The 15805-nt window shown below is 39.4% G+C and overlaps 1 protein-coding gene across 1 annotated transcript in view; it reads right to left on the reverse strand.

Moving 5' to 3' along the window:
- Window positions 1-4712: 4712 nt before the first annotated feature.
- LOC114277582 (putative disease resistance protein At1g50180) overlaps window positions 4713-15805 on the reverse strand; it is a 43353-nt gene continuing 32260 nt past the window's right edge. Inside the window, exons 3-4 of the mRNA XM_082909766.1 lie at window positions 5391-7146; window positions 4713-4940 (exon numbers count right to left, since the gene is read on the reverse strand). Coding sequence (XP_082765892.1) covers window positions 4925-4940; window positions 5391-7146 — 1772 coding nt within the window. The 3' untranslated portion in view covers window positions 4713-4924. The remainder of the gene's footprint in view (window positions 4941-5390; window positions 7147-15805) is intronic.

Here is a 15805-nt window from a genome sequence, read left to right on the forward strand (position 1 = left end):
TGCTCTCAGGTTCTTCCACAGAATGAACGTATCTTTTGGCAGCGCGGCTGCCATTCACTGTAACGAAGCATTGTTTCGACATGATCTGATCTCCATAGACTTCTTCAATTACCTCGGCGTCGTTGGGGAACTGCATTACTAGGTGATAGGATGGTGCCACCGATCGCATGGCATGCAGCCATGTTCTGCCCAAGATGATGTTATAAGTGGAGGGGACCTTCAATACCCAGAACTCCACTTGTTTCGTCACGCTTCCTGCTCTGCCTGGAAGAATTATTTTGCCGACGGGCCATTCTGGCATGGAGTTGAATCCAATTAGGGGAGATACGGCAGGCGCCAAGTCTTTGTCTTGTAGCTTCAATTGTTTAAATGTTTCGTAGTACATGATTTCACATGAACTACCCTGGTTAATCAGAATCCGCTTGACGTCAAAATCCTTGACTCGGAGAGTGACGACCAGGGCATCATTGTGAGGGCAATATATTCGTTCCAAGTCTTTATCCGAAAAAGACATGACATTTTTGGCCTCTGTCTTCCCCTTCTTGACGGCGGGTTGGGCACTTAGCACCTTTCTTAAGTATTCGGTCTTCTTGATTGATCCCCTGAGCTCGCATACACGCTCAGGTTCAAAGACTCCATGTATCACATTGATAATGCCTTGAGGTGGGGCGTCGATTGGCATCCCATTGGGCATATTCTGGTCCTGGGGGGCTGGTTGCGTTCCTCCTTCAATGTATTTATCTAAGTGACTTGCTGCCACCAACTCCTCCAAGTGCTGTCTCAACGGCGTGCAATTCTCAGTTCAGTGCCCCTTTTCTTTGTGGATGGTACACCGTGATCTTTCGTCATAGTCCTTCTGAGCTTCCCCAAGCTTAGCTGGCCATCTGACGAAAGGCTCATCCTGTATTTCACTTAGAATTCGGTAGATCAGTTTCTGAAAGACTGTGGTTATGGCAGTGCGGACTCTCAACCATCTTTTATCCTGGTCCTCATCGTCGTTTCGTCTGCTTCGTCTGTTTTTGCTTGAACGGTGTACCGTGTTGACCTTTGCTGAGGCCTTCTTGTCTGGTATTGTGGTCGTGCCAGATTTTGTTTTGGCACGTGCGCCATCCTCTTCTACCATGATGTGCTGATGCACCCTTTCCATCAGGGCTTCCATGGTGAGGGGTGGTGTCATGGTGATTGAGTCCCTTAGTCTGTTCCCGACCGGAAGGCCTCTCTTGTATTGTGCAATGGCGAGATTGGTGGGATAGTCCCCAATCTGGTTAAAGGTCTCCCAGTAGCGACTGTTGTAGGATCTTAGGGTCTCTTTGTCGCCCATGTCGATGGAGAGTAGCTGGTCGATCTCCACCGGGGTTTTAGTGTTTGTTCGGAACCTTGTCACGAACGCTTCCGCCAACTGCGCCCAGGAGGCTATACTGCCTTCTGAAAGTTTTTCGAACGAAGTCAGGCCTAGGTCGCCAAGGCTAGATGGGAAGAAGATACACATTAAAGCCTCGTTTCGCCGATATATTGCCATAACCTGGCGAAAGTGGCGAAAGTGTGAGTAGGGGTCTGTCTTTCCCTCGTATGTGTTGAATTTGGGCTAAAGGAAGCCTGATGGTAGGGGCGCGTTTTCAATCGCTGGAACAAAAGGTGAGGTCTGCAGCCTTGCTAGTGCCTTGTTTGTCGATTCATAGGCAAGGCACGGTATTAGCATTCCAACCTCGACGCTTCCATGCGTCCGAGGAGCCAACCGCTGCAAGGCAGAAACTCTATGTGGATTGCGTGCCCTGGCATCCTCCTTGCATTGTGCCTTTTCTTCGAGCACGGTTCGTAAGTTGGACGATCTGAGCAACTCCGTTTGTTTGGATCTGGTTCGGTGTGAATGTGAGGGCCAATAGGTGCTTCCTTCAGTGTACAATCTCGCAGATCTCGTCCTCTCAGACCTTGAGTGACGAGTTCTAGAAGACTTGGATTGAGCATCGCCTGTCCTGAGGCTTCTGCTCTCTGCTTGTAAGGGTGTGGTATTCCTACTACGATTTTCTGAGCGGCGAGGGGGCGTTCTGTTTCTGCGCCCCTCTCCTGTCGCCACTTCTTTTCCCTTCACTTGGCACTTCAAGGCCTCCATGTCCGCCACCATCTTCCTTATTAATTCATCTTGCTCCTTTACGCGGTCCTCCAGAACTTGAGGATCAATCCTCCTCCTTTGTCTGTCAGGACTTTGTGATCGAGAGTGACGGGGGCTGTTAGTCCGTCGCTTCCCCCCTGTATCCCTCCTGGGATTCTGCCACTGTGGCTCTAAGTCCGCCATGGGAAGGATAGAAGGTAGGCCTTCGTATTTTGCACCCCCCTTCGGTGTTTGTCCGTCGATGGCGGACTGGGGCAAATCTTCGTTGTGCGCCATTGATTCTCAAGAAGAAAAGCTTGATCAAGAGGTTTTGTTCTGTCTGTAGTTCCCACAGACGGCGCCAATTGTACGGGAAAGAAATAAACCTTCTCGTATAATCATGTTGATCAAGTCTGCGCTCCTCCGTTCGTCGTCGCTTTATCACCTGAAAACACAAACATGAGCTAGCCGGCGGGTGTGTGCCGGAAACCTCTCCGATGCCTAAGTCAGTAAGCTTGACAAATAGACAAAAGCCCTGTGTATTCAGAAAACAAAGTTGTGTTACCTCTCCAAAGGTGATGTTGTGAGCTTTTATAGGTTTTGCGTGGCACAATCCTAGTAGGACTTTTACTCCTCCATGCAGAGTCCTCCTAGGATTCAAACTCCTGAAGGATAACGCTAATCCTTCAACACCCCCCTCACTGCTTAAACCAAGTGAGATGGTTTTACCATGGCCGAATTACCACAGGACCGAAATAACAGTACCATGCTAGACTAACTAGCAAGACCGATCTAACGGTTACCTCGGCTATCATTTCCTTTCTCCTACCTCGATTTTATATACAAAAGCCGAGCTATCCGTAGAAGAATTAAGCCGAGCTAACTATGATCAATTCATAGGGAGGGCTCAACATACCATGGTTCCAAACAACGTGACCGAGCTAACCCCCCAAATCATATAGACCGAACTAATCCCACTTACTCCGGCAACAAACTTCTTAGTTCGGACCGAGCTACCAGTAGTCCATGGCCCATCTTTTAAGCCTCCTTAACACGGCCCATAGAACGGGCCATCACCCTAACTCGGCCCAATTTATATATAAATTACCCTCTCAGAAGGGTTGGACATGGGTGTCTCCATTGAGTCTTATTAAAATATTAAGGTTGTGTTTGGATCATGGAATTGAAAAGGGAAGGAGAAAAAGGTGGGTAAAAATAAGTAAAATATAGTTATATTTCATGTACATTTTACCTAGTTTTTCATTTTGTCTTTTCTAAATACCTAGTTTAAGATCCAAACACAGTTTAAATATCCTCTTTTCATGATTTGAAACAAGGACCTCTTAACCAAAATGTACACATGTAACAAATTGTTTTTTACATTTGAAATTTGGATTTACTAAGTTCAATTTAATGCTAATTTATCTATTAGAAGGGTCATATGGAATATGCATTGCATGTGCATTGATTGGTAATTCAAAAAAAATATAAAAAATTCCATTCAGTTTTTTAATGATACTCTCTATATACACATACATGTATGTACATAACAATATGTTGACATTTTTTGCCTCATATTTTGAGTTTTTTTCAAAATACTCCTATATTTGTATTTTTTTGTAAAAATTATACAAAGAGGAGGATAAGTCTGAAACTCATGACCATGGATTTAATAATAAATGTTCTTACCACTAGAGCAGCGTATGTGCATTTTTTTTATTTTATTATTCTTATAATATATATATATATATATATTGAGTTGTACATGTATTGCATATGTAGATTGCTAGTATATCTATATATATATATATATTTTAGCCCATCACTTATATTTATTACTCGTAAAAAACAAATTAATGAGCATAGAGGGATATAAAAGAAAAAATAAAAAAAACACCATACATAACAAAAGTTTCTACTTGATATTGAGCGTGATGCCTCTTGTTATCGCAATCTTTTTAGCAACCAATGCTAATTTTGCATTATATCCCTCTAGTTTAAATTTTTCTATTTTATGTCAATAGACAGTGAAATTTCTTTCTACTCTACAAACAATGAAATATGGTTTTTCATTTTGTAGCACTTAATTTTGGATTTTTAGCTTTGAATTTGAAATTTCTCTATTCATAGATAATAAAAATTTTATTGTTTGAAAATAAATAACATTTCTTCAATATTGAAAATTCAATACAAACTCTTACTGAATGGATTTCGATGACAGTATTCTAAAAATTACTTCAAAAAAATAAAAATTTAAATTAAAAGTTAGTATTTAAAAGTTTAAAAAATAAAATTAATTATTCAGTAATTGGATTGTGTTTGTTGCACATGTTATCCTCCTCAAAATAAAACTTATGGGCTCATTTGTTTTCTTATAAAAAATCTTATTATAAGGGATCTATTATAAAAAATCTCAACTTTTATTACTCAAGTCTTGTACTAATTTTATTTTATTTTTATTTTTATTTTTATTTTTATTTTTTTTATGGATATGAACCAATAGAAGGGTGTGATTGCGTCAGTTTGGTTTGAGTTGATATTAAATTTAGAACATATTTAAATGAATCATGCACTTGAACCAAATCAATCCAATCCAAAAAATGAATCAATCAATAATAAATAATTAAAATAAGCAAGTCTTTAATATTTAAATTTAACGCAAACATAGAATAAATATTGCCTAATACAAGCCAACAGTTGTGAATAGTATAGTGAAATCCAACTCAAGCTTAAATACAACCAAAATAAATCAAATCCAGTAACACAACTAATAAAATAAAATTAAGTACCGTAATTCCAACTCTACCTTCCAGTATTTTCTTCTTCCACTTCCCATTAGAATATACCACGACTGAAAATCAAAATAAATAGTGAGAAATGATTAGTTGCAATCAAGTCCATAAGAATAGATCAATTAGACAAAAATATACCGATATTGATTGAATCTTATAATATAAATGAATGTATAGATTTGGTTATCAAGTTTGTTCGATATAGATAGAACCTAAACTAAAAATTAATCCAATCCTATTGAATTATAGAATTGAACACTCAAAACTAAACCAATGTAATAATAAATAAATAAAAACCAAACCAACCCAATAATTTCAGTTGGGTTTAGTTTTTTTTTTTTTTTTTGATAATTTGTCCACCCCTAAACCAATATAAAGGCAAAAAAGCAAAGAGATATATATCAAAATTTTATAATGAGAATTAATGGGGGGAATGTGAAAGAAATGATAAGAGACCCAACAGTTCTTCTCTTGAGAAAGGATTATTCAGGCAGAATTAGGAAATTTACCGAATGTCGAGGGTAGACACATGTCGCACTTTGTAAAAATCTTCTCCTTCTTTACCATTGACCCATCGAAGCTTGTTATTGAAATTTTCGCCCATACCTGTAATTGTAAATTGTTGGAGGGTAGCAATGAATCTCAATCCCTCTGGAATCATTTCCAGTTGACAGCAATGACTTAAGCATAAATCAAAGAGATTGGGCATCGCTCCTTTTTCCACCTCCCACTCTTTTATGTACCTCAAATGAGTGAGAAATAGGGTTCTGAGTTGGGGAAAACCATTGGCTGAGCAAACCATTTTGTCCCCCTCAAAGGCAGCAAATTTTAATTTGAGATATTGTAGGTTAGGTAGCCTCTCCAATGTTGACATAGGGTCTTCTTTAAGTTTACATCCCACCAACGTTAATTCGATGAGGCTGGGAGAGAAACCCTGGCAGTACTTTGGTAACTCGGGAATAATTACATCAATATACAATTTGTAAAGATGGTGACACCCTAACAGTTGTTTGACAAGAGTCAACTCTACTTGGAATTTGTGTAATTGAACTGATAAGGATGTTTGTCGGAGGTGGTTGGCACTGATGTTTAGGTAGTTGATGAAAGCCGCAAAGTCCTGATTGTCCCTCTTGCAGAAATATGCATCTTCTAGTTGCCGAAGATTGATCAATTTACACAGATCATTGACGTCACAAGACCCTGTGTTAAACCCTCCTAATGTTTCGAGGTTGCTCAACCCATCCAATTTGAATTTGTACTCGGCACAATGCTCATTAGAAATGTACAAATGCCTCAATTGTTCCATTCCATGTAAGATTATTACTTCACCTGAGTTGAACTTGCAAGATTGTAAATTCAAGGTTTCCAAGTGTTTCAACTTGCAGATAGATGAATGCCACTTCGGTATGGAACAACGTCTTAAACTCAAGTACCTCAAGCTAATTAGGTTACCTATTGATTCAACTGACTTCTCATCAAACTTCAATCCTTCAAGATCCAAATTCCTAAGCAATTTGAAGTACTTGAAATGGGAGTTCAACTCTATTGAAGACTTGTTGTCACATCTTGGATTGCAGAACAATATTGATCTTAGCTGATTAGTTGTCTCCAAGTCACAGAGGACAACTCTTTCGACATCCCTATTCAAATGAATTGCAAGCTTGCGCATTTTTGGAATAGTAGTTGTTGATGTGGTGGAAAAGCAATCAGCTAGATCAGTTTCACATTGGAGATGAACGATTCGAAGAAAATCATTTATTTTTGCCTTTGACAAACATAGCTCTAGCATGAGATCATGAATGCTACAATACTTGATCCTTTGAGTATAGTTTTCTACTGTTACTTGAACCATGCACCTCTGTGCTAGTGCACCCAAGTAACGTTCTGCCACATCCATTATTGTTTCATCCCCCACTCTATCATCATATATAATTATACCATCAGCTATCCACAAGTGATATAGTCTTTCGGCATCTATCTTAGAATCCTCCGGAAAGTGACCAAAATATAGAAAACATGGCTTCAATTGATAAGGCAAATCGTGGTAGCTTAAAGCTAACACCTTTGATATTCCATTGTCATGTTGTATGGGGTCGTCGCTCCATTTATGCGAACGAACATTTTGGTATACCATCTCCCATTCCCTTAATGTATGCTTTGTTGCCAAAAGTCCACCAAGCACAATGATTGCTAATGGTAAACCAGCACACAGCTTTACCATTTTCCACCCTAATGCCTCCATAGTTGTGTCAAGCACTCCAGAGTCTACAAAAACAACAAAATGCAAAACTTAAAAACAACAAAAAATAGATTATTGCCTAGAGTCTATAAACCAACAAAAATGAAAATGCCAATGAATGCATGCGTGAATAAGCAATAAAAAAGGAAATTTTGCCGACTTTTTCGAGACCCAAATCAAGTTTTTAATATGGGCCTTTTATACATATATAGATAGATAATTCTAAAGCAGGCTTGTAATATGGATTGATTTTTAAACTCTTTTTTTTTTTTTTTTTGGGAAAATCAAATCAGTTGGTAGTTTAAATTTTATTTTAAAAATTTTGAACTTTTGTATTCTCAAGTATAAAACTCAAATTATTAGTTGTAAAATTACTAATCAAACTTGCATAATTCAATTTAACAATCAAATCCATCGAATCATTTTTGTGACAGAGTTGACCGAAGGTAAGATCTAATCAATTTTAGTTTTAATAAGTTGATTTCCCCAAAAACAACTGTGACAAGGATAGACAATAACATTTTATATACAAACTATATATTTAGAAAAGAATCATCCATTAGTTTTAAATAATTTACTACATCAACAAGCTTTTTTGTTTCTATTTAAGGGATAGTTTTTTAGAACCCTTTTTTCAACCAATTTTTGAAGTCCAAAACAGTCGTTTCCTCAACTTTGCCTCAAAGTCAGCACTGTTTACATTGATACTTGCATCTTTTCAATCATAAGTTCTTTATCAACAAAGAAGAAGAAAAAGGATTTCTCAAATTCATGCATGCATTTGGTGCAGGGAGAGTGATGTTAAGGGGCAAGAGGTGAACTATGGCCCCATTTGCAAATTTGCTATTTTAGTCGATTTTTAACTTTTTATGAAAAGGCGTACAAAAAAGTAGAAAGAGTGATGTATGTACCCGTAACCTTCTTTTAGATTCCTTTTCCGAGCTAGTATTACAAAGTTGTCATACATGACATACGTCATTCAAATTTTAATGAATAATTAGTGACTACTATATGGTGTTTCAAATTAATTGCATAGCAAAAAAAAAAAATTTATGAATGAAACATGTTAAGTCATCTTTGTAGGGTAGTTAGGAGACAAATGATGACTATTTAGTGTGTTGCGGTTTCTCATTGGCCAATAGTAGATCATGTAGATAACATAGTACTGAAGTATCTAATATGTAACAACTCGAGTTGAGACCCGACCTCTATTCCTTTTCGTATAAAGATAGTGTATTAAAAAGGGTTGCTGTCGAAAAGTTGACTTAACTAGAAAATTTTCTAAGTGTGGAAATTGGGTTTTTCAAAACTTACAATTTTGAAAATAGTTTTCGGCGGTAATTGTTCCTTATATTTTAAATAGTCTAAATTGATTTTATGAAATTTTTCTATGAAGTATTAACCCCTTTACTTTAACGTTAAACTTAGAAATTTCAATCAAAAAATTATTTTTGTACTAAAATAGGAGGAAGCACTTTCTGATTTAATTGGATTTTGATTTTTTTGTATTTTTCTTTAAATCCAAATGGGAGGTATTTCCTTATTTACATTGTAAACTTAAGTAAATGAAATATAAATGTAAGAGGCTAAATGAAAACATTTACTTAAATGATTACAAAAGGAAATAAGGTTGATGTGTTGCAAGTGACTTAGGGTTTGTGCCCATGTGATTACTGTGTCCTGAGTGACCGCTCGAGCGGTGAAGAGGGTGCATCTAGTATCTTATTTTACAGACTAAAATACTGGGAGGTTGAGTTCACCGCTCGAGTGGTGGAAAGACCACTCCCGCCCAAGCAGTCTGCGCGAATCAGCAAACTTAAAAACCGACTCTTGCTCATTTTTTCACCTGCTTTTTCATATCCCCTCTCTCTCACCCATTTCCGAAACCCTAGCCCTAAAAACACATGATTCCTCTCATTTCTACTAAGAATTCACCTTAAATCTTTCAAGAGAGTTGAAGAACAAGCCTTGATCAAGATTTCTATCGATTGATTCATGATTTTATTGGAGCTTCAAGTTGAATTTTCATCTTTTCATTATCACCTTTGAGGTATGAATACTTTTAACCTTATATATCTATATTTTGATTTGATTATGTGTTAGTTTTCATGATATATGTATGGTATGAGATAGATGATTTGATTTAATAGGTTTTATAGCGATTCCGGTTTTGACCCGGCCCATTTGATTTTCTGGACTCGGGTTGTATGGCTTTTAAACGTTGTTCATGTCTTTTCCCCCTTATTCTCACTTGAGTTTGGCTATGGGGTTGTTTCGAGCGTGTTTGGAACATGTTGCTTGCTTGGTTTTCAAACCATTTTTTGTCCAGAATTTTACTCCTCTGCTCGAGCGACACTTCTTGCACTCGAGTGGGCTTTATGAACACTCAATACTTTTACAGGTCTCCAAAACTACTGGGAGAGTGTATTCTACGCTCGAGCGGCGTTTCCTACTCTCGAGCAGGTGGGCACTCAAGCAGTCTTTCTTGCGCTTGAGCGTTGGTCTGTTGTTTGTAAAACTACTAGGAGTGTGTATTCTACACTCGAGCGGCAATTCTTGCGCTCGAGTGGTATAACTTGTTGTGTCTGACGCTCGAGTGTCAATTCTTGCACTCGAGTGGACTGTGCGTATATCTGTTCGTAATAGCCGCATTATACATCATTTTTTCATCTTTTTCTTTCTCTAAAACATTTCAAAACCCTAGATCTGGAGCCTTTCTCTCTAGAACACACATTCTCTCTACATTTTTCATCTAGATCCGTTGGTTTCTCTACCTTTGTGTCTTTGGAAAAAAGGTAGAGCATATCAAGAGCTCCATTTTGATTCGAACAAAAGTCGGTTTCGGCGTCTTCAATTCTCTTTGCTTTGCTCGTCTTCTAACTTTGAGGTAGGGACTTTCTACACTCTCCTATGACTTTTAACTTGGTTATTTGTTGATTGTGTAAATAATGTTGGGATTTGGAGAATTTTAGACAAACTTAGGGTTTTGGTTTAAAATCAAAAGATGGATTTTCAAATGAAGGTATTGAAAATGGTTGTGGAAGAAAATATGGGAATATGTTGTGTTAAATTTGTTGATTTTGACACATGGGTTGGATTTGTAAGAAAATGGAGTGTTGCCTTAAAATGTTTTAAATAATTATTTCATATAAATAATGAAATTGGTATTAGGAATATGAAATTAGATGGATGTTTATGTAAATGGTGGAGTTGGATGTGTATTATCTTTCACCTATGGAAATTTGGATAATTTATCTGTCTTGGAGATTGTATATCTGTTTAGAAATATCTGTTTTGGGCTATCGGTAGAGGATAACCATGATTGTTGTAGAAATTGCATGAGGATTAGGTGCATTGAAACTAATCTCTTAACTGTTGTCATTGAATATGACTATGTTTTAATACAATTCATGTGTAGAATATTTGGGAGGAGAAAAGGAATGTACTCCATGTTTGGAAAGAGAAAGGGGATAAACTCCATTGAATTAAGTTGGTCTGTGTGTCCAGGGTGAAAGTCCTAGAAACCGCGCGTATATACATGGGTGCCGATTCCTACAACGAAATTTTCGTAAAATGGCAAATTTGAAGTGTTAGTGAAATGATTGCATTGGTTAGACAACCACTAGGTTGTAGCCTCAGTTGAGTTGTCTGGATAACAATGGACTTGACTCAAGGATTGAGGTGAAATGAATTGTCATGAAATGAATTAAGATAAAATGGCTTGAGATATGAAACTTGACACATTATGATTTTGTAACAATATGGATGATTTTCTCATGGGCGTTGTATATGCACTTGATACTTATATCTTTGTTAAGATTCATATATTGTGTTAGATTGTTTCTATTGGGCTTTGGCTTACCCTACTTGGGAAAAACTATTTTCAAGTGCTGGTGATATGCCTCTACCAAGAACTTAGCTTGGGAGGAATGTGGAACAGAAGGCTCAATTCCTGTTTTTGTTGTATTTACTCTTTTACAAGCCTAGGGCTTTCTTTTTATTGAGCTTATGACTCATTTTGTTGTAACCAAGCATGGTCTTGGAAAGATGTAAGCCATTAGGCCATATGTATATTTGTTTAGCTTTCATTCCTTATTATTTCTTGTAACTCATGTTGTAGATTCAGGATGAACGATTTATGAATGTATATCACATGTGTTACCTTTTGTATATTAACTCTGATTAATGAAAGCTTCTTATTTTATTTATATCACTTTGTACTAGTGTTTGGAGTTGGATTATTGTTTTTATTTTGGGGCGTGACAACTTGGTACCAGAGTGTACAGGGTTTGAATATTTTGGGTATGTGGGAAGTGGTTAGTACCACAATGGGTTTGTCTCACTTGATTGAGACTTTAGTTTGTACGAAGTGCTTACATGATAACATGCTTATGTGATTATATGAGTATGGGATTTAGTTTCTAGGATGTTGATTGGCTCTACGGATTTTTAGAAGTCCTATTTGAAAAGCACTTGATCACTGGTGTTTCTAATCGGAACTTTGGTAACACCGTGGGACGATCATTATCCGGAAATGAAATTCGTATGTGTTTATATGATAACATGCTTACGTAGAGTGAACTATCATTGTCCACTACATTAGGACGTGAGTGAATTAGGTTCAGCACATTTGTAAATTTGTTAATATCTTTTGTTACCTTCATTAGGATGTCAAGAAGTGGTGGTGGTAGGTGTGGTAGGGCTAGGAGGCATGAGGTGGCTTTATCGGATAATATTCTGGCACAAGAAAAAGGGGTTGATCAGGCTAATGTGACCGAACTAGTTGGTCAGTAGGCCATGGGCATCTTAGCCCGCGAGATGGCCGGAGCATTGCGGGAGTCTATGAACATTCTCAGAGCTGAGAATCAAGTCCAAGCCTAAGTAGCTAAGGTAGGGTCATCTTTCTTAAAGACAGAGTTTTTCTGGTTAAATCCAGATGAGTTTGTGGGTGATCCCAAGGAGCCATTGAAGGCAGATGAGTGGCTGGAGCAAATAGTGAAGACGTTCGAGATGCTTGGCATCGAGGACGATCAGTTGAGAGTGACCCTGGCTTCTTTCCAGTTAAAAGAAGATGCGAGTCACTGGTGGAAGTATGCTTGTGGGCGCATTGGGGTGACTTGGGAGGCATTTGTCAGTGCCTTCCAGGACAAATTTTTTCCTTCCATTGTTAGGGAGAAGTTGAGGGATTTGTTTTCCAATCTGGTACAGTTGAACACTCCGATGGCCGAGTTTGAGGCCACATTTACTAGCCTCTCTAGCTTTGCACCAGAGCTAGTGGCGATAGAGGAGCGCTGTTGTTTGGAGTTTGAGAAGAGGCTGAGGACTGGGCTCATGTTCAAAGTGGCCGGGTCGATGATTAGGGATTATGGACGCCTTGTGGAGGCGGCGGCTCATCTTGAGATTGTGATGCAGATGGCGGAGGAGAGGATAAGGGGCTCCAGAAGGGGTCAAGATATTCAGGGGGACAGTAAGAGGCAGAGGGGTTCTAACCCACAGCCATCCTAAGGAGCGCAGTCAAGGTCCACTTTTCCAGTACCGAGTTTAGGTTCTAGGAAAGGTGGTCAAGGAGATGTCACTTGTTACAAGTGTGGCCAGTCAGGCCACAAGTCTCCAGCTTGCCCGTAGAGAGGGGGAGGGTAGTGATCTGCATCATTTTCGGCTCGTTCTCAGAGCCAGAGTTAGGGAAGAGGGCAGCCGCTCACTTATTATCTGTGTGGGCAGGCGGGGCACATGAAGAGATTTTGTCCTCAGTTGGGTGGCGCATCTAGTGCGTCTGGTTCAAGGCAGACACAGAGCCACCGGCCGGCACAGTCAGGACAAGCCTCGAAGGCCAATCAGGGAGCCTCTTCGGCTCAGTCAGTGCATCAGGCTTATGCTTCGAGGGTGAGTAGGTTGAACAAAGACCTACAAGGCGTGTGTATGTTGTTCCTGCGCCAGACCTAGTACCAAGGCCTTCGATAGTGAGAGGTACCTTCTTGTTTTGCAATTCAGTTGCTAATGAGTTGATTGATGAGAGTGCATCCCATTCATTCAATTTCGGGGTTAGAGTTCTCTCAGTTAGCATCTCCTCTCTGTGTAAAGTCACCTATTAGTGGTGAGATTGTTTTGAAGCAGGGGAGTCGGGGTTGTGACATAGAGGTTTTCGGTCACCGACTTCCATTTGCATTTGTATTGATTGATATGTCTAGCCTTGGCGTTATATTGGGTATGGACTAGTTGTCATCCTATCAGGCTGTTATAGATTGATATCGTCAGAGGGCTACTGTATGTACCCTGAGCGGTGATTGCTTTTATTTCTTGGGGGACCGGGTTAATAAAGTCTTATCACCGGTGTATGATCCGCGTGGATGGAGTGAACTTAATTGCCTTCTTGTTAATTTCCTGAGCATTAAGTGTGATGAAATCCAAGTTGAGTTGCCAATGGTAGTTTGTGAATGTCCAGATGTTTTTCCGAAGGATCTTACCAGTTTACCACCTCATTGAGAGATCGAGTTCTCTATCGATTTAGTGCCTAGCACGGCACCGATCTCCATGGCATTGTATAGATTTGCACCTTCCGAGTTGAGTGAGTTAAAGATTCAACTTTAGGAATTATTAGATAAGAGTTTTATTCGTCCTAATACTTCACCTTGGGGAGCACTGGCTCTTTTTACTAAAAAGAAAGATGGTGCGTTGCGACTTTGTATAGATTACCAGAAGTTGAACTGGATAACTGTTAAGAACAAGTACCAAATGCCTCATATAGATGATTTGTTTGATCAGTTGAAGGAGTCTTGTTGCTTCTCTAAGATAGACTTGAGATCGGGTTATTACCAGTTGAGAGTAAGAGAGGAGGATATTTCGAAGATGGCATTCCGTATGTGGTATAGCCATTATGAGTTTCTAGTGATGCCCTTTGGGCTAACCAATGCACAAGCTGTGCTTATGGATCTGATGAACTGGATCTTCTGTGAGTTCCTAGACTGCTTTGTAGTCGTCTTTATAGACGATATTCTGATTTACTCACCCTCTGAGGAGGAGCACGAGGAACACTTGCGGGTGGTGCTCGAGTTGCTTAAAGCCCACAAATTGTATGCCAAGTTTGGGAAATGTGAATTTTTGCTGAAATAAGTTAAGTTCCTAGGCCATGTAGTATTCGGGGAAAGGGTGACCGTAGATTCATCCAAGATAGAGGCCGTGCAAGATCTGGAAGCACCTAAGAATGCTTGTGAGATCCGTAGTTTTTTGGGATTGGCCGGGTATTATCATAGATTTGTGAAGGATTTCTCTAGACTAGCCTTACCATTGACTAGATTGACGAGAAAAGGAATTAAGTTTGTGTGGAGTGAGACTTGTGAGAAGTTGTTCCAAGAACTCAAGGTTAGACTTACTACAACTCCAGTGTTGATTATTCTGGAGAGGGGTGGGGGTTATTCAGTGTATTGTGATGCCTCATGGGAAGATTTGGGTTGTGTTTTGGTTTAAGAGGGGAAAGTAGCAGCTTATGGCTCACGACAGTTAAAAACACATGAGAGGAACTACCCTACTCATAACCTAGAGTTAGCAGCAGTGATCTTTGCCTTAAAGATTTGGAGGCATTATTTGTATGGTGAGAAGTTTGAAGTGTTTTTTGATCACAAGAGTCTGAAATATTTGTTCACACAGAAAGACTTGAATCTGAGGCAGAGGAGATGGATGGAGTTCATAGAAGATTACGACTTTGAGTTGCATTATCATTTGAAGATGCCCAATGTTGTGGCCAATGCCTTGAGTAGGAAATCCATTAGTAGTGTAGCTTGTATTACCATCGGGGAATGGGAGATGTTGGGTGCTATTGGGGAGTTTGACTTGCATCTTGGCGAGTTTGTTGAGTCTGTAACCTTGTTTTCGGTAGTTACACAACCTACGCTTGTGAACCGAGTGATAGAAGCACAAAAGGGTGAACTTGAAGTAGAATCCCTCCAGGAGAAGATCTCCAATGGGAAGGTAGAAAGAGGCTTGAACGTGTACTCCGACTCGATTGTTAGATATCTTGACTGTCTCTTCGTGCCGAAGTCTTGTCGAGAGGAAGTACACCGGGAGTTTCACCTTTCACGCCTTGCAGTGCATCCGGGTGGCACAGAGATGTATCACGACCTTTGTCGCCAATTTTGGTAGAGGGAGATGAAGAAGGATGTAGCCGTGTTTGTATTGAGGTGCCTTACTTATCAACAAGTGAAGGCTGAGCATCAGAGGCCAGCTAGTTTGTTGTAACCCTTGCCTATAGCCGAGTGGAAGTGGGAGCATGTCACTATGGATTTTGTGGTGGGCCTTCCGAGGACTCAATTGGGTAGCGATGCCATTTGGGTGGCAGTTGACCAGTTGACTAAGTTAGCGCACTTTATACCTATGTGTGTGAGTGACTCGGTAGATTATCTTGCCGACCTTTACATTAGGGAGATAGTGAGATTGCACAAGGTTCCAGTGATGATTGTTTCAGATAGAGATTAACGTTTCACGGCTCGATTGTGGCAAAACCTATAGAGTGTCTTGGGCACAAGACTAACTTTTAGCACTACGTATCATCTTCAGAGTGACAGGCAGTCATAGCGCACCTTTCAGATTTTAGAGGACATGCTTCAGGGTTGTGTCCTTGACTTTAAGGGTTCGTGGGAGGGGCACTTGCCCTTAGTGGAGTTTGCCTATAATAATAGTTTCCAATCGAGT

This window comes from Camellia sinensis, chromosome 15, assembly GCF_055761805.1.
Source record: "Camellia sinensis isolate YWXY chromosome 15, ASM5576180v1, whole genome shotgun sequence".
NCBI classification, from domain to species: domain Eukaryota; kingdom Viridiplantae; phylum Streptophyta; class Magnoliopsida; order Ericales; family Theaceae; genus Camellia; species Camellia sinensis.